Source organism: Sapajus apella, unplaced genomic scaffold, assembly GCF_009761245.1.
Source record: "Sapajus apella isolate SASKATOON/1434 unplaced genomic scaffold, GSC_monkey_1.0 scaffold9, whole genome shotgun sequence".
Lineage (NCBI taxonomy): Eukaryota > Metazoa > Chordata > Mammalia > Primates > Cebidae > Sapajus > Sapajus apella.
The window spans coordinates 41,705,934-41,725,446 of NW_022436949.1; the positions used below are offsets into that span (position 1 = coordinate 41,705,934).

Sequence of the window (19,513 nt, forward strand, 5' to 3'; positions counted from 1 at the left end):
ACACTTCCTCAGTTAAATTCTAGTTTTTATTATCAGGTATTGAGATTATACATTATTGTACAGTGGTTATTATTAGGGTATTTACATTTTTATGTTATTGTGAATAAATCATTGTCTTCCAAATAGATTTTTAAAGAAACGCTTTTGATCTTTATCATGTCACTTCAAACCCATTTTATTAAGGCCCCTTATTAATTATAGTAGCTTTCTTTGAGGAGTTTCAGTTATACAGTCTTGTCATGCAACACTTTTATTTTCTCATTTCTAACAGTTATGTCCTTTTATAATAATGCTAAATCATAAGGACAATTATATTGATCCTGTTGTAATTGTAAGGCTTCCAGAGTTTCATCATTAAAAATGATGTTTTATGTTGTTTTCAGATAAATAATTACTTATTCATTTAGGGAATATTTATATTTATTGAGTACCTACTAAAACCAGAGACATAATGGTAAGAGAAAAAAATGAAACAAATTTCTACCTTCAAGAACTTTATATATAGTCTAATAAGAACTATAAAAGCATCACAGGATAAATGTAAAACTATAACTGATAAGTATACAAAGGGATTAATAGTTCTGACATTTAATATATGGATATGTGCTGACATAATTTGAATATTTGTCCCCACCCAAATCTCATGTTGAATTGTAATCCCCAATGCCAGATGTAGCGCCCGGGGGGATGTGTTGGGTCATGGGGGCAGACCCCTAATGCCCTGGTATTGTCTTTGTGATGTGAGTTCTAGCAAGACCTGGTTAAGTGTATGGTACCTACCCTCCAACACCCTCTCTCACTCCTGTTCTTGTCATATGAGATACCTGCACCCTCTCTGCCCTCTGCTGTAAGTAGAAGCTTCCTGAGGCCTCCCCAGAAGCCAAACAGATGTTGGCACCATGCTTCTTATAAACCCTGCAGAATTCTAAGCCAATTAAACTTCTTTTCCTTATAAATTACCCAGTCTCAGGTATTTCTTTATAGCAATGTAAGAATGGCCTAATACATGTGCATACACCCATACATGTATACGTGTATGAAGAATTGCATATTATACACATATGAATGTGTTTATAAAAGGGTTAACTCAACAGGCTTGGGTTGCTCACACCTTGGATATTCCCATGAAGAGCCCATTTTCATGACTGTCTCTTGACTGGCTCCTGATAATTAAGCTCTTGGAATGTTCTGATTGATAAAAGAGTGCTTTGCACAGCTAGGACCCTGAGCCATGCTGCAGCAGTTCTTGTAGTTTGTCCAGAGTTTGTACAAACAATGAGTTATAATAAACACCTGCTTTTCCTCAGTCTGGAGCTCCAGCCACTGATGGCAAGTACAAAGAGCCACTGTATGTCTACATGATGGATTCCCTCTCACAATCCTGAACTCAGGCTCCAGTAAGTGAGCTTCCTGGTAGGTAGCTCTTTGCACATATTGTAACATGTCACATTAAGCATGCAATTCCACTAGTAGGGAACTCCTGACAATTTATGCCTGGTTTCCTCTGGACTTCACCCCTGCTGATTTTTTCATATCATTTTGCTCTACTAAGCCATAACCATGAATATAACAACTTCTGGATCTTGCAAGTCCTTCTAACAAATCACTGGATTAGAGAGTGGTCTCAGGGGATGCTCTAACACAACGTGTACACTTAAAAAATCATCTGGATTGTTAAAGAAAGTTTCTCTCAGAAAGGGCTGTTTCAACTTAAGTCTAAAAAAGGAATAGGAGTTAACTGGATAAAGAAAGGAAAAAGTGCTTTCTAAGCATGAGATAAAGAGCAGCCATTTGCAACCTTATAGGCCATACTGAAGGCCACTTCTGTGCATAAGCAAGAAAGGGTGATATGATCAAATTTCTTAAAAAAAAAATCACTTAAGCTGTAATACACAAAAACCAGAACCTTTGGAAGCCACTGCAAATTGTTTAGGCAGGGCTTTCATCATGTTAAGGTAACACTTTTTTTTTTTTTGAGACAAGTCTCTGTCGCCCAGGCTGGAGTGCAGTGGCGTGATCTCGGCTCACTGCAACCTCTGTCTCCTGGGTTCAAGCGATTCTCCTGCCTCAGCCTCCTGAGTAGCTAGGATTACAGGCACCCAACACTACGCACAGTTAATTTTTTGTGTTTTTTGTAGTGATGGGGTTTCACCATGTTGGCCAAGCTTGTCTCAAACTCCTGATCTTGTGATTTGCCCACCTTGGCCTCCCAAACTGCTGGGATTACAAGCATGAGTCACCATGCCTAGCCCAAGGTAGCACTGTTATAAATCTCAGATTCTAACTATGTATTTGGTTTCTTATTGTTATTATTGTTCATGTGGTTATTCTTTTTTTCTTGTTTTATCTCTGAAGTTGGAAAGGACACTGAATGAGAGTGAGTAGGTATTCTTGTGACAAAATAGACTATGTAGAAGGAGAAGGAATTTGCAAGTGGGAGAGGAGATGGGTCTATAGTTTTACTTTCTCTTTTCACTGACAACTGTTCCAAAATGCTGAAATTTATCATCAGGCCTGCCAATATTTCATTTTATGTTAAGCCTTAAGTATACTACAGGTTTTACAACAAGGAATAATATAAGCACTTACCATTATAGAAGAATGTCGAATATCTAATACATAAGTATGTTCCCAAGTGTGTGACTTTAATTTTAAAAATTTGCTCATATCTTCCCCATTGATCCCAAGATTGCGAAGGCCATTCATCATTTTTCCTTCTAATTTCAGCATATCCAAAATACTATACATTCAAAGAAAAAAAGTTTTATTTTGATTTTCAAAATTTCAAACAAATCTTTTAAAGTTTGATCAATTTCTTAAAGCATTAGAAACAAGTTTTTTTTTTTTTTTTTGGTATTTTCATTAACAGCACGAAGATGTATTATTAAATTAAATAAGAAATAAGACAAATAGTTCTAATTAGTGATCCAGAGTAAACTTACATAACTTTTTTAGTGGTAGTAAAATCTTATTATTATATAAAAGATAAAACAAAGACTATTGTATTCTTTATCAAAGTAGTGAGGGTGTGATCAGCCTTGAGAAAGACAAAAATGAAAAAAAAAAAAATCAGTTCATTCTTTTGACACACCTACTACAAAAATAACATAAGATCAAACAAGACAAAGTATAAAATTCGAATACAGAGGAAGCCCCATTAAAGCATGAAGCTCACATGTGTTTGAATACAGATTTAAATTTCTTATTACATATAATAATTTGAGAGTTCTTAAACATGATATAAAGTATTACTGTAAACAACAACATCAACAATAACCCCAGTGACAATAAATTGGGAAATCTAAATCTTTAAACTACTCTTTATCAATTGTGTGGCTGAGGTGACTATTCAGAAGCAAGAATATATAACAGACTCTTTGATGGGCTAGAACAGAATGTTTTAATGTAGATATATATACTTGCCTTTCTCCCCAGTCAGTGCCATATGTTCCTACTGTCTCAGCCTCCCTGGAGGTGAGATGTAGGCCTTTATAGAACCAATACTAATCTAATCCTAACCCATGGAGGCTCTGGCTCCAACCAGTACTCTCAGGATCAGAGGAAGAAGGGCTGGGTCATGTATGGGGCATGTTATTGGTTCTCCACAAACCAGTAATGCAATGACTGACAAAAGACAGGAAGGGAGCAAAAATAATTCCTTACTCCTTTTCTTTGCCCACATGGACAATTCCAAAGTACTGGCTGCATAAAACCTCTCTCTATATAATGTCTCTGTAATATGATATTTTCTGTCCATTTCCTTATTTTCTTTCATGCATCTTCCTCTTTGCATTAATTTTATTCCACATCCTCTGATCTTTTTCTTTTTTTTTTTCCCCCGTTTATTTATATTATTGCATTTTAGGTTTTGGGGTACATGTGAAGAACATGCAAAATTGTTGCATAGGTACACACGTGGCAGTGTGATTTGCTGCCTTCCTCCCCATCACCTACATCTGGCATTTCTCCCCTTGCTATCTCTCCCCAGCTCCCCACCCCCCACCGTCCCTCCCCTATTTCCCCCCAACTGACCCCAGTGTGTAGTGCTCCCCTCCCTGTGTCCATGTGTTCTCATTGTTCAACACCCGCCTATGAGTGAGAACATGCGGTGTTTGATCTTCTGCTCTTCTGTCAGTTTGCTGAGAATGATGGTTTCCAGGTTCATCCATGTCCCTACAAAAGACCCAAACTAATCTTTTTTGATGGCTGCATAATATTCCATGGTGTATACGTGCCACATTTTCCCTACCCAGTCTATCGTCGATGGGCATTTGGGTTGGTTCCAGGTCTTTGCTATTGTAAACAGTGCTGCAATGAACATTCATGTGCATGTGTCCTTATAGTAGAACGATTTGTAATCCTTTGGATATATACCCAGTAATGGGATTGCTGGGTCAAATGGAATTTCTATTTCTAGCTCCTTGAGGAATCGCCACACTGCCTTCCACAATGGTTGAACTAATTTACACTCCCACCAACAGTGTAAAAGTGTTCCTATTTCTCCACATCCTCTCCAGCAACTGTTGGCTCTAGATTTTTTAATGATCGCCATTCTAACTGGCGTGAGATGGTATCTCAATGTTGTTTTGATTTGCATTTCTCTGACGACCAGTGATGATGAACATTTTTTCATATGTTTGTTGGCCTCATGTATGTCTTCTTTTGTAAAGCATATGTTCATATCCTTTGCCCACTTTTGAATGGGCTTGTTAGTTTTTTTCCTGTAAATCTGTTTTAGTTCTTTGTAAATTCTGGATATCAGCCCTTTGTCAGATGGGTAAACTGCAAAAATTTTTTCCCATTCTGTTGGTTGCCGATTCACTCTAATGACTGTTTCTTTTGCCGTGCAGAAGCTGTGGAGTTTGATTAGGTCCCATTTGTCTACTTTGGCTTTTGTTGTCAATGCTTTTGGTGTTTTGGTCATGAAGTCCTTGCCTACACCTATTTCCTGAATGGTTTTGCCTAGATTTTCTTCTAGGGTTTTTATAGTGTTAGGTCTTATGTTTAAGTCTTTAATCCATCTGGAGTTAATTTTAGTGTAAGGTGTCAGGAAGGGGTCCAGTTTCTGCTTTCTGCACATGGTTAGCCAGCTTTCCCAACACCATTTACTGAACAGGGAATCCTTTCCCCATTGCTTGTTTTTGTCTGGTTTGTCAAAGATCAGATGGTTGTAGATATGTGTTGCCTCCGAGGCCTCTGTTCTGTTCCATTGGTCTATATCTCTGTTTTGGTACCAGTACCATGCTGTTTTGATTACTGTAGACTTGTAGTATAGTTTGAAGTCTGGTAGTGTGATGCCCCCCACTTTGTTCTTTTTGCTTAGAATTGACTTGGCTATGCGGGCTCTCTTTTGGTTCCATATGAAGTTTAAGGTGGTTTTTTCCAGTTCTGAAAAGAAGGTCATTGGTAGCTTGATGGGGATAGCATTGAATCTGTAAATTACTTTGGGCAGTATGGCCATTTTCACGATATTGATTCTTCCTAACCATGAACATGGAATGTTCTCCATCTGTTTGTGTCCTCTCTGATTTCACTGAGCAGTGGCTTGTAGTTCTCCTTGAAGAGGTCCTTTACGTTCCTTGTTAGTTGTATTCCTAGGTATTTTATTCTCTTTGTAGCAATTGTGAATGACAGTTCGTTCTTGATTTGGCTCTCTTTAAGTCTGTTATTGGTGTATAGGAATGCATGTGATTTCTGCACATTGATTTTGTATCCTGAGACTTTGCTGAACTTGCTTATCAGTTTCAGGAAGTTTGGGGCTGAGACGATGGGGTCTTCTAGATATACAATCCTGTTGTCTGCAAATAGAGACAGTTTGACTTCCTCCTTTCCTATTTGAATGCCCTTTATTTCTTTTTCTTGCCTGATTGCTCCGGCTAGAACTTCTAATACTATATTGAATAGCAGTGGTGAGAGAAGACGTCATTGTCTGGTGCCACATTTCAAGGGGAATGCTTCCAGTTTTTGCCCATTCAGTATGATATTGGCTGTTGGTTTGTCATAAATAGCTTTTATTATTTTGAGATACATTCCATCGATACCTAGCTTATTGAGGGTTTTTAGCATAAAATGCTGTTGAATTTTGTCAAAGACCTCTGCATCAATTGGGATAATCATGTGATAAGTTTTGTCTTTCGTTCTGTTTATGTGGTGAATTACGTTTATAGACTTGCGTATGTTGAGCCAGCCTTGCATCCCCGGGATGAAGCCTACTTGATCATGGTGGATAAGCTTTTTGATGTGCTGTTGAAATCAGCTTGTCAGTATTTTATTGAAGATTTTTGCATCGATGTTCATCATGGATATTGGCCTGAAGTTTTCTTTTCTTGTTGAGTCTCTGGCCGGGTTTTGGAAACAGGATGATTTGGTGTCATAAAATGATTTGGGAAGAATTCCTTCTTTTTGTATTGTTTGGAATAGTTTCATAAGGAATGGTACCAGCTCCTCTTTGTATGTCTGGTAGAATTCAGCTGTGAACCTATCTGGACCTGGGCTTTTTTTGGGTGGTAAGCTCGTAATTGCTGCCTCAACTTCAGACCTTGTTATGGGTCTGTTCAGGGTTTCGGCTTCTTCCTGGTTTAGGCTTGGGAGGAGGCAAGTGTCCAGGAATTTATCCATTTCTTCCAGGTTTATTAGTTTCTGTGCATAGAATAATCTCTGATGATGGTTTGAATTTCTGTGGAATCTGTGGTGATATCCCCTTTATCGTTTTTTATGGCATTAATTTGGTTACTCTCTCTTTTCTTTTTTATTAATCTGGCTAGTGATCTGTCTATTTTGTTGATCTTTCCAAAAAACCAGCTCCTGGATTTATTGATTTTTTGAAGGGTTTTGTGTGTCTCTATCTCTTTCAATTCTGCTCTGATTTTAGCTATTTCTTGTCTTCTGCTAGACTTTGAGTTTTTTTGATCTTGCTCCTCTAGCTCTTTCAGTTTTGACGATAGGGTGTCAATTTTTGATCTCTCCTTGCTTCTCATGTGGGCACTTATTGCTATATATTTTCCTCTAGAGACTGCTTTAAATGTGTCCCAGAGATTCTGGTATGTTGTGTCTTCATTCTCGTTGGTTTCAAAGAACATCTTTATTTCTGTCTTCATTTCATTGTTTATCCAGTCAACATTCAAGAGCAAGTTGTTCAGTTTCCATGAAGCTGTGCAGTTCTGGGTTAGTTTTTGAATTCTGAGTTCTAACTTGATTGCACTGTGGTCTGAGAGACTGTTTGTTACGATTTCCATTCTTTTGCATTTGCTGAGGAGTGATTTACTCCCAATTATGTGGTCAATTTTAGAGTAGGTGTGATGTAGTGCTGAGAAGAATGTATATTCTGTGGATTTGGGGTGGAGAGTTCTGTAAATGTCTATTAGGTTTGCTTGGTCCAGGTCTGAGTTCAAGTCCTGGATATTCTTGTCAATTTTCTGTCTGGTTAATCTGTCTAATGTTGACAATGGGGTGCTAAAGTCTCCCACTATTATTGTGTGGGAATCTAAGTCTCTTTGTAAGTCATTAAGAACTTGCCTTATGTATCTGGGTGCTCCTGTATTGGGTGCGTATATATTTAGGATCGTTAGCTCTTCTTGTTGCATTGATCCATTTACCATTATGTAATGTCCCTCTTTGTCTCTTATGATCTTTGTTGCTTTAAAGTCTAATTTACCAGAGATGAGAATTGCAACTCCTGCTTTTTTTTTGCTCTCCATTTGCTTGGTAAATCTTCCTCCATCCCTTTATTTTGAGCCTTTGTGTATCCTTGCATGTGAGACGGGTTTCCTGGATATAGCACACCAATAGGTTTTCTCCTCTTATCCAATTTGCCAGTCTGTGTCTTTTGATTGGGGCATTTAGTCCATTTACATTTAGGGTTAATATTGTCATATGTGAATTTGATACTGCCACTTTGGTGCTAGCTGGCTGTTTTGCCCTTTAGTTGAGCTGGTACTTGTTCCTTTATATGTGTAGAGCCTCTTTCAGGAGCTCTTGTAGAGCTGGCCTGGTGGTGACGAAATCTCTTGAGTACTTGCATGTTCCCAGAGGATTTTATTTTTCCTTCACTTATGAAGCTTAGTTTGGCTGGATAGGAGATTCTGGGTTGAAAGTTCTTTTCTTTAAGGATGTTGAATATTGGCCCCCACTCTCTTCTGGCTTGTAGGGTTTCTGCTGAGAGATCTGCTGTGAGTCTGATGGGCTTCCCTTTATGGGTAACCTGACCTTTCTCTCTGGCTGCCCTTAGTATTTTCTCCTTCATTTCGACCCTGGTGAATCTGAGGATTATGTGCCTTGGGGTTGCTCTTCTTGACGAATATCTTTGTGGTGTTCTCTGTATTTCCTGGACTTGAATGTTTGCCTGCCTTGCTAGTTTGGGGACGTTTTCCTGGATAATATCCTGAAGAGTATTTTCCAGCTTGGATTCATTCTCTTCGTCGCATTCGGGTACGCCTATCAAATGTAGATTAGGTCTTTTCACATAGTCCCACATTTCTTGGAGACTTTGTTCATTCCTTTTTACCCTTTTTTCTCCAGTCTTGCCTTCCCGTTTTATTTCATTGAGTTGATCTTCGACCTCTGATATCCTTTCTTCTGCTTGGTCAATTCGGCTGTTGATACTTGTGCATGCTTCACGAAGTTCTCATGTTGCGTTTTTCAGCTCCATCAATTCACTTATATTCCTTTCTATTTTGTCCATTCTTGTTAGCATTTTGTCAAATCTTTTTTCAAGGTTCTTGGTTTCTTTGCATTGGGTTAGAACATGTTCTTTAATTTCACAGAAGTTTCTTACTACCCACCTTCTGAAGTCTGATTCTGTCATTTCATCACACTCGTTCTCCCTCCAACCTTGTTCCCTTGCTGGTGAGGAGTTGTGATCCCTTGCAGGGGGAGAGGTGTTCTGGTTTCGGGTGTTTTCATCCTTTTTGCGCTGGTTTCTTCCCATCTTTAAGGATTTATCCACCTGTCGACTTTGTAGTTGCTGGCTTTCAGATTGGGTCTCAAATCTTTCAGATTGACTTTCTGTTTGTTGATGAGGTTATTTCTGTTTCTTGGTTTTCCTTCTGACAGTCTGGCCCCTCTGCTGTAGGTCTGCTGAGGTTCACTCCAGGCCCTGCTTGCCTGGGGTTCACCTGCAGCAGCTGCTGAACAGTAAGGGTTGTTACCAGTTTTCTTCTTCTGCTATCTTTGTCCCAGAAGGATACCCACCTAGTGTCAATCTGATCTCTCTTTTATGAGGTGTGTCTTTGGATATACAGGGGTCAGGGAGCTGCTTGAGGAGACGGTCTCTTCTTTATAGGAGCTCAAATGGTGAGCTGTGAGCTCTGTTGTTGTTCATTCAGAGCTGCTGGGCAGGTACCTTTAGGTGTGCTGCAGCAGAACTCATAAACTGCTTTTTGTTCCCAGGTGCTCTGTCCCAGGGATTTAGGGCTTTATTTATGAGTTTCCGTTATGCTGCCGCCTTTTTTTTTTTTTTTTTTTCCTTCAGACCTGCCCTGCCCAGCAAGGAGGCAGCCTAGTCACTGTCGGCCTATAGAGGCTTTGCTGAACTGCTGTGGGCTCCGCCCCGCTGCTGAGTGAACTTCCCTGCAGTCCTGTTTATATGGGTGTAGTTAAAACTGCTTTGGCGATGAGGGCCCGTCTCTGTTGAGGCGGAGTCTCTCTGCTGTGGCGGGTTGCCTTGGCAACGGTTGGCTGCCTCAGCAATGGCGGGTTGCCTTGGCAACGGCGGGCTGCCTCAGCAATGGCAGGTTGCCTTGGCAACGGTGGGCTGCCTCAGCATTGGCCGACTACCTCCGTTGTGGCGGGCTGCCTCGGTAATGGCAGATGCCCCTCCCCCACAGAGCTGGACCATCCTGGGTTCAGCTGCACTTGCTGTGAAAGTCTCAATCCAGAGTTTCTGGTTGCTGTTCTTTTGTGGGGGTGGGACCAGCCGAGCCTGATCGCCTGGCTCCCTGCCTCAGCTCTTTTCTTAAGTTGGTGTTCCAGTTGCCTGTTGAAGAGGCGCCGGGGTCTGTTTGTTTTCCCCTGCGGCCACTGACTGCGCTGGCTTAAACAGCGAGGTTTGTGGCACTTTTCTTTTTTTTTTGCCCTGGAATCTATTGTCCTGGTTCTCTGCTCAGTCCCCTTTTTAAACAGACGAATGGGCGACTTCCCGTGGCTCCAATCGCCAGCCAAAAGGGCCCCCAGACCGGTGTATTTTGTACGGAGAACCGCTGCTCTGGGGCGCCGACAAAGCAGCCATGTGGGGCAAAGCAGCGGCGCCGGCCGGCACTGCCGCGCTGGCCGAAACAGCCACGCTGGCAACCGTGGAACTTCTCCGCCTGGGAATTTCCTAGTCTGTGGGCAATAAAAGTGCGGCGTCCACTCACCCTCTGCTCTTTCACTGGGAGCTGCAATCCTCAGCTGTTCCTAAACGGCCATCTTGGATCCTCCCCCTCTGATCTTTTTCTGAAAATCTTTCTGATTATGCTATCTTCAAAAATGTCAGAAAATATAAATATCATCACATATTTTCTCCTTCTAAGAGAATCACAGTAGCCCTAACTAGTGATCAAATCAATGAGGAACAAAAGTGTAGCACACAATCCAGGTGTAGGAGCCGCGGGGGGAGGTGAAGGTGGAGGGTGGAGAGGGGAGCGGGGGGTTGGAGGGGCATTGTTGTTGTATTTTTTAATAACCTACAGCTTTCCTAAATCATAGGTGAAAATATTCTTGCCATAAAAAATTTCCTCATATACTGCCTTAGAAAACTTTCTAAAATCTACATACCATTTCACTACTTCCTTTAAACCTGTTTTTACTGCTCCTGAGCACAGATGTTGTTTTTGTTCCCCTGAAATTTACAGGGTAGCATTTAAAAACTTCTCCACTCTTTCTGTGTGTAGTACTTACATATATCTTAGGTTATTATTTTTCCAATACTAGGTCCAAGGATTTAAGTAACTAAAGAGAAAAGCCCCATTTGAGATAACATTGTAAAAAATGTTTGATAAAACTATTTCTTCAGTCTTTCCATTATGTTTTCCAACATATTTCCAAACTGGTAAGAAAACGGGATTTAAATAAACAATTCAAATAATTTCAGTTCAATAAATATATTCAATTGAATTAAAACTGAATACTCAACTAAGGTATCATGTTTCCTAAGTTCATCTAATGTTCCAAATATTAATTTTAAAGTAGTTTTATGTTTCTTTATAAAAGTAACTCTTCCGTTTGGCCCACAGCTTTCCCTTTGAGTGAATGACCACTGACAAAGCAAGGACTTCCTAATTCAGTCCTGTTCAAAATTCTGAGCAATTTTGAAGAATTTTTTTTTTTTTTGGACAAGAAACTAGATAGTATCCAGCAATTATACAGAAGCACTTTAAATTCCTCTTGTCAATTGCTCTCTTCTGAGGAAATACTCCATGTTGATTTCAGTTCCTATATGAAGGATAGAGGTGTCTGGCTGTTCAGTTCAGTTCCAAATAACTTCTCCGATAAATCATCAATCTACTCTTCAATGAAAGACAGTTTAGAATAACAAACTAATTGTAGGTCTAACACTCATCCAAACTTGACTGTTTCTCCCAGTTCTGATATTCTAAGACACTTTAGGCTTGCTCATTTTGGTAGAAGAGAGCTGTTTTGCACAATGAAAAACATGTATTTGCTTTATCTTTAAAGTGACCTTCATATTTTAACTAATATTAAATTCAAGACAATGTTTACTTTTATATAAACCACAATGTATAGTAATAATTTAATACATACCTAAAAGGGTCATAAACATCCATATCAACACGAAGGCCATTTATAAATAGATGAGCATCACCTGGCTGAATTTCAAATCTATCTCGAAGATCCTTGAAATAGAGCAAAGCAATATTAACCAAGTGATAGAACAATAGTGACCTGCACTACAGGTCACCAGATTATTTCTATAAATAGAGAGCAAATATTTTAGGTTTAGCAGGCCAGTCTCTGTTGCAACTATTGATCTCCGCCTTTGTATCCTTAGACACATATAAACAAATGGGCATGGCAATGTTTATTTGGAAAATTAAGCTTTTACTTATAAAAATAAATGGCAGACCAGATTTCGTCCATAGGTATAGTTTGCCCAGCCTTGATCTCAGTGATGAGGGAAATCTTAGGATAGATTAGAGATAAAATTCAATACCTGAATATTCTGATTTTTACAACACATGATATAACAGATCTAATGCTACAACAATTACTTAACTACTACATTTCATATAGTGTGTGTATGTGCACATATACAATTTGATACTTGGCACATTCCTATTCCTTGAGGCAATAATATACCAAAAGTAAAACTCTGGTATATGTGTAAACATTTGGAGCTCACTCTAAATTCATAAGTTTCCATTAAGGCTATATTTGAATTTTCACTGTCTTTCACTCAGTAAACATTTCCTGAGTGCTTGCTATGTTCTAGGAACAACTCCAGGCACTAGACCAGTAATAAAAGTTAAAAAGGGATGTTCTTGTTACTAAAGCAAAGTTGGCAAGATCACAGTCTTGAGTATCCAGTACAGTTGCCAAGATCACAGTGTGAGTATCATGCCTGGTTTAATTCTAGTCATTCCACCTACTAGCTGTTAAGATTTGGGCAAGTTCCAATCACTTTCAGAATCCTCAGTTTCCTCATCTATAAAATGGGAATAATTATATCTATCTCATAGGTTTGCTATAGTTTAAATGTAATATAAGTCTATATCTTATCACCTATTAAGTGGTCACAAATGAAAGATGTTATTATTATCAGGGTAGGCAAACAGGTTTAGGAGGAAAAACAACCAGTGTACTTCAAAGACATCATATGATAAGCCACATAACAGGGGCTTGTTAGAACTACTCTGTAAAGGCAGAGGAAGCAACTAACTTGAAGAGACTCAGAGAAATGACTTGAAAGGTGAATTTTTCTGTATGATTATCACTCAAAAGATGAGCTACACAAAGGGAAGGGAGAGGAGGAACTTAACAGAAAGTAATTCCACTGGTTTTATACAGAATACTGGCAAACGATTGAATCCTAATATGAAAAGATTCAGAGGTAAAATTTTTATTTGTCTTTAGCCACTTTAGATGTGCCTTTCTATCAAAGTTACTTATACTAAGAAATCTACATTCCAACTTCAAAATCTACAGATGCCCAGTGAATTTATATTGCCCGTTGTTTTCCCCAATCTGGCATCAAAACTTCACACACCCCGAATGAAGCTTTCTCTAGCACCTCATTCATTCATTTTAGTGCATCTCAATTATAAGTAGAAAGTACACCAAGCACACAGATCCATTCTAAATTGCTAAATCCCTCAAGACTGTTTATGTCAGGCACAGTGCCTTGCACAACAATGCTCAAAAAACAGGTAACAGACTGAACTCAGTGAATCTGCTTGCTGAAACAGTGTGAGAGGGAAGAGGTTTGTCTATTAGAGGTTGGTACTTACAAATTCTTCTCTTTGCTCTGCCCCAGAGGGTTAGCCTTAAGTCCTGACAAACTTGTGCATATATCAGTGTGTAATTTAAAGTGGCCCTTCTTAAATGAGGGGTAAGAATTCAATTTCTAGCAATATGATAGACCAAAGGCCCTAAAATTCACTTACTAAAAGAAAGCACAAAAATGCTACATTAAAATGTTAATAATGGGGCTGGGCATGGTGGCTCACACCTGTAATCCCAGCACTTTCGGAGGCTGAGGTGGACGGATCACTTGAGATCAGGAGTTTGAGACTAGCCTGACTAACATGATGAAACCATGTTTCTACCACAAATAGAAAAATTAGCCAGGCATGCTAGTGCATGCCTGTAGTCCGAGCTACTTAGGAGGCTAAGGCAAGAGAATCACTTGAACCCAGGAGGCAGAGGTTGCAGTGAGCTGAGATCGCACCACTGCACTCCAGGCTAGGCAACAGAATGATACTCCATCTCAAAAATAAATAAATAAACAAATACGAATAAATCCCCTAAATGTGGCTCAGAGTTCAAGAAAGTATTTACCTAAGGACAAAGAGGAAGTAGGAATATGAATACAGAGATGTAAATAAACACTAAAGACCTTGCCCTGAGGAAATTTAGAGCTTCCTAGATGGCCTAAGACTTGGGTGTTGAAGGGCCAATCTTAGAAGAACAGGAAATTTGAATCCAGGACCCACATGGAACAAGGTGCAGGATCAAATATATCCTTATGCACACATACAGTGTTACACTCATGGTGAAAGGTGAATTAGGAAACAAAATGCCCTGCAGTAACAGCATAGAAATTTGTCTATCTCACCTTGGTTCTTGGTGGAGGAAGAATAAATCTCCCAAATGAATTGATGGCCTCTAGCTTATTTTCATATGGGTTTGGGGCTGGATTTCATACTATATTTATGATCCAAAAAACTTAGATTTTTGTATTTAAAGTGAAATTAAACTAGAACTCTTAGGCTTGAGCAAAAACAAATGCAAATCCTAATGAAGAAATATAAGCTCATTTTTTTAAAAGAGGGGACCACTTATTTTAATATGCCTCTTTAATAACCAATGGAGCTGAGATATTACCTGAAGCTAAAGAAATTGATTAGATCTCAGAAGACTGGTTGAGATTTACAATGGTAAAATGGTTTATAAAAATGTCTGGGTGTTCCTAAGGTGAAATGATGTGCACTCTGAAATTTAAATATTTCTTTAAAATTTTAGTTTTGGCAGATCCAACATGGCCAAATAGAAACAGCTCTGAAGTACAGTTCCTAGCAAGAACAACACAGAGGGTGAGTGATCACCACATTTCCAAACGAGTTATTACTGCCCACAGACAAAGAGATTCCCAGGCTGAAAAGCACGATGAGTTTCCAGCACAGCTGTTTCAGCTAGTGCAGTGGGTCTCCATACAAAATCTCACACAAATCTGGGCAGCCATTTCAACTGGTGCCTGAAACACCTGGGAGACAGAGCCACCCATTCAACTGAAAAAAAGGGGGCTGAAACAGCAAGCCAGGTGTTCTGGCTTGGCAGGCCCCACCCTCACAAAGACCAGCAATCTGAAATGCTCTGGATTGAGTTTCACAGCAAGTGCAACTGGACCTGGGACAGTCCAGCTCTGTGGGGGGAAAGGCATCCATTACTGGGGCAGTCCACCACTACCAAAGCAGTCCGTAACTACCAAGGCAGTCCGCCACTACAGATTCAGTCTGCCATTACTGAGGCAGACCACCATTACTGAGGCAGTTCTAACTATACCTCTATAAACAAAACCACAAGGAAGTTCACAAAGCAGCTGGGCAGAGCCCATGGCAGCTCAGCAATGCCTCTGCTGGCAGACTGTGACTAGGCTACCTCCTCGCTGGACAGGGCATCTCTGAAAAAAGGCAGCAGCGCATCAGGAACTTATAAATAAAGCCCCACCTTCACAGGACACAGCACCTAGGAAAAAAGGCAGTCATGAGTTCCACTGCAGCAGGCTTAAACGTACCTGCCCAGCAGCTCTGAACGGAACAACAGAGCTCACAGCTTAGCACTTGAGCTCCTATAAACGACAGACTGTCTCCTCAAGCAGCTCCCTGACCCCATATATCCAAAGAGTCACCTCATAAAGGAGAGCTCAGGCTGACATCTGGCAGGTATCCTTCTGGGACTAAGATAACAAAAGAAGAAACTGGCAGAAATCCTTACTGTCCTGCAGCCGCTGCAGGTGATCCCCAGGCAAGCAGAGTCTGGAGTGGACCTTCAGCAGTCCTACAGCAGAGAGGCTGATTGTTAGAAGAAAAACTAAAAAACAGAAAGAAATAGCTTCATCATTAACAAAAAGGACACCCACTCAGAGACCCCATCCGAAAGTCACCAACTACAAAGACCACGGGTAAATACACAAAGTTGGGAAGAAACCAGCGCAAAAAGGATGAAAACACCCAAAACCAGAATGCCTCTCCTCCTCCAAGGGATCACAACTCGTCACCAGCAAGGGAACAAATCCGGATGGAGAATGAGTCTGACAAATTGACAGAAACAGGTTCCGAAGGGTAATAACAAACTTCTCTGAGCTAAAAGAACATGTTCTAACCCAATGCAAAGAAACTAAGAGCCTTGAAAAAAGGTTTGATGAAATGCTAACAAGAATAAACAGCTTGGAGAAGACTATAAATGATCTGATGGAACTGAAAAACACAACACAAGAACTTCGTGAAGCAAACACAATTTCAACAGCTGAACTGACCAAGCAGAAGAAAGGAATCAGAGACTGAAGATCAACTCAATGAAATAAAACAAGACAGCAAGACTAGAGAAAAAAGATTGAAAAAAAAAAGAACAAAGCCTCCAAGAAATACGGGATTATGTGAAAAGAGCTAATCTACATTTGATAGGTGTACCTGAATATGATGGAGAGAATGAATCCAAGCTGGAAAATACTCTTCAGGATGTTATCCAAGAGAACTTCCCCAACCTAGCAAGGCAGGCCAACATTCTAGTCCAAGAAACAGAGAACACCACAAAGATAATCCTCAAGAAGAGCAAACCCAAGGCACATAATCATCAGATTCACCAGGGTTGAAATGAAGGAAAAAATGCTAAGGTCAGCCAGAGAGAAAGGTCGGGTTACCCACAAAGGAAAGCCCATCAGACTCACAGCAGGTCTCTCAGCAGAAACCCTACGAGCCAGAAGAGAGTGGGGGTACCAATATTCAATATTATTAAAGAAAAGAACTTTCAACCTAGAATTTCATATCCAGCCAAACTAAGCTTCATAAGCGAAGGAGAAATAAAATCCTTTATGAACAAGCAATTGCTGAGAGATTTCGTTGCCACTAGGCCTGCCTTACAAGAGCTCCTGAAAGAAGCACTAAACACAGAAAGGAACAACCAGTACTAGCCACTCCAAAAACGTACCGAATGGTAAAGACCATCAACACAATAAAGAAAAAGCATCAACCAATGGGCAAAACAACCAGCTAGCATGAAAATGGCAGGATCAAATTCACACATAACAATATTAACCTTAAATGTAAATGGGCTAAAAGCCCCAATCAAAAGACATAGACTGGCAAATTGGATAAAAAGACAAAACCCATTGGTGTGTTATATCCAGGAAACCCATCTCACATGCAAGGATACACAAAGGCTCAAAATAAAGGGATGGAGGAAGATTTACCAAGCAAATGGAGAGCAAAAAAAAAAAAAAAAAAAAAGCAGAAATTGCAATTCTCATCTCTGATAAAATAGACTTTAAACCAACAAAGATCAAAAGAGACAAATAAGGACATTACATAATGGTAAAAGAATCAATGCAACAAGAAGAGGTAAAGATCCTAAATATATAGGCACCCAATACAGGAGCACCCAGATACATAAAGCAAGTTCTTAATGACTTACAAAGAGACTTAGACTCCCAAACAATAATAGTGGGAAACTTTAACACCCCACTGTCAATATTAGACAGATCAACGAGACAAAAAATTAACAAGGATATCCAGGACTTGAACTCAGATCTGGACCAAGCAAACATAATTGACATCTACAGAACTCCCCACCCCAAATTCACAGAATATACATTCTTCTCAGTCCCACATCACACCTAGCCTAAAACTGACCACATAATTGGAAGTAAATCACTCCTCACCAAATTCAAAAGAATGGAAATCATAACAGTCTCTCAGACCACACTGAAATCAAATTAGAACTCAGAATTCAGAAACTAACTCAGAACCACACAACTTCATGGAAACTGAAGAACTGGCTCTTGAATATTGACTAGATAAAGAACGAAATGAAGGCAGAAATAAAGATGTTCTTCAAAACTAACAAGAACGAAGACATACCATACCAGAATCTCTGGGACACATTTAAAGCAGTCTCTAGAGGAAAACTGATAGCAATAAATGCCAACATGAGAAGCAAGGAGAGATCAAAAATTGACACCCTATCGTCAAAACTGAAAGAGGTAGAGGAGCAAGATCAAAAAAACTCAAAGTCTAGCAGAAGACAAGAAATAGCTAAGATCAGAGCAGAACTGAAGGAGATAGAGACACAAAAAACCCTTCAAAAAATCAATAAATCCAGGAGCTGGTTTTTTGAAAAGATTAACAAAATAGACAGAGTGCTAGCCAGATTAATAAAAAAGAAAAGAGAGAAGAATCAAATAGATGCAATACAAAATGATAAAGGGGATATCACCACAGATCCCACAGAAATACAAACTACCATCAGAGATTACTACAAGGAGCTCTATGCACATAAACCAGTAAACCTGGAAGAAATGGATAAATTCCCGGACACTTGCACTCTCCCAAGCCTAAACCAGGAAGAAGTCGAAACCCTGAATAGACCAATAACCAGGGCTGAAGTTGAAGCAGAAATTAATAGTCTACCAACCAAAAAAAGCCCAGGTTGATATAGGTTCACAGCCGAATTCTACCAGACATACAAAGAGGAGCTGGTACCACTCCTGAAACTATTCCAAACAATCCAAAAAGAGGAAATCCTCCCTAACTTATCTTATGAGACCAACATCATCCTGATATCAAAACCCAGTAGAGACTCAAAAAGAAAAGAAAACTTCAAGCCAATATCCATGATGAACATAGATGCAAAAATCTTCAATAAAATACTGGCAAACCAATTGCAACAGCACAACAAAAAGCTTATCCATTATGATCAAGTAGGCTTCATCCTGGGGATGCAAGGCCATTCAACATACACAAGTCTGTAAATGTTATCTACCACATAAACAGAACCAAAGACAAAAACCACATGATTATCTCAATAGATGCAGAGAAGGCCTTTGACAAAATTCAACAGCCCTTTCTGCTAAAAACTCTCAATAAACTAGGTATCGACGAAATGTATCTCAAAATAATAAAAGCTATTCACAACAAACCAACAGCCAATATCATACTGAATGGGCAAAAACTGAAAGCATTCCCTTTGAAATCTGACACTAGACAAGGATGCCCTCTCTCACCACTCCTATTCAATACAGTATTGGAAGCTCTAGCCAGAGCAATCAGGCAAGACAAAGAAATAAAGGGTATTCAATCAGGAAAGGAGGAAGTCAAATTGTCTCTATCTGCAGATGACATGATTGTATATTTAGAAGACCCCATCATCTCAGCCCCAAATCTCCTGAAACTGATAAGCAACTTCAGCAAAGTCTTAGGATACAAACTTAATGTGCAGAAATCACAAGCATTCCTATACACCAATAACAGACTTAAAGAGAGCCAAATCAAGCACAAACTGTCATTCTCAATTGCTACAAAGGTAATAAAATGCCTAGGAATACAACAAACAAAGGATGTAAAGGACCTCTTCAAGGAAAACTACAAACCACTGCTCAAGGAAATAAGAGAGGATACAAACAGATGGAAAAACATTCCATGCTCATGCTTAGGAAGGAAATAAACAGATGGAAAAACATTCCACGCTCATGGTGAAAGTGGTCATACTGCCCAAAGTAATTTACAGATTCAACACTATCCCCATCAAGCTACCTATGACCCTCTTCACAGAACTGGAAAAAACCACCTTAAACTTCATGTGGAAC

The 19,513-nt window shown here is 39.6% G+C and overlaps 1 protein-coding gene across 5 annotated transcripts in view; it reads right to left on the reverse strand.

The window, feature by feature from the left end:
• Nucleotides 1–19,513, reverse strand: part of UGGT2 (UDP-glucose glycoprotein glucosyltransferase 2) — a 243,684-nt gene that overhangs the window by 147,688 nt on the left and 76,483 nt on the right. For all 5 annotated transcript variants that reach the window (XM_032277500.1, XM_032277501.1, XM_032277502.1 and 2 more), the window contains 2 exons: nt 11,740–11,831; nt 2,590–2,740 (listed from right to left, as the gene is read on the reverse strand). In XM_032277500.1, coding sequence (XP_032133391.1) covers nt 2,590–2,740; nt 11,740–11,831 — 243 coding nt within the window. The remainder of the gene's footprint in view (nt 1–2,589; nt 2,741–11,739; nt 11,832–19,513) is intronic.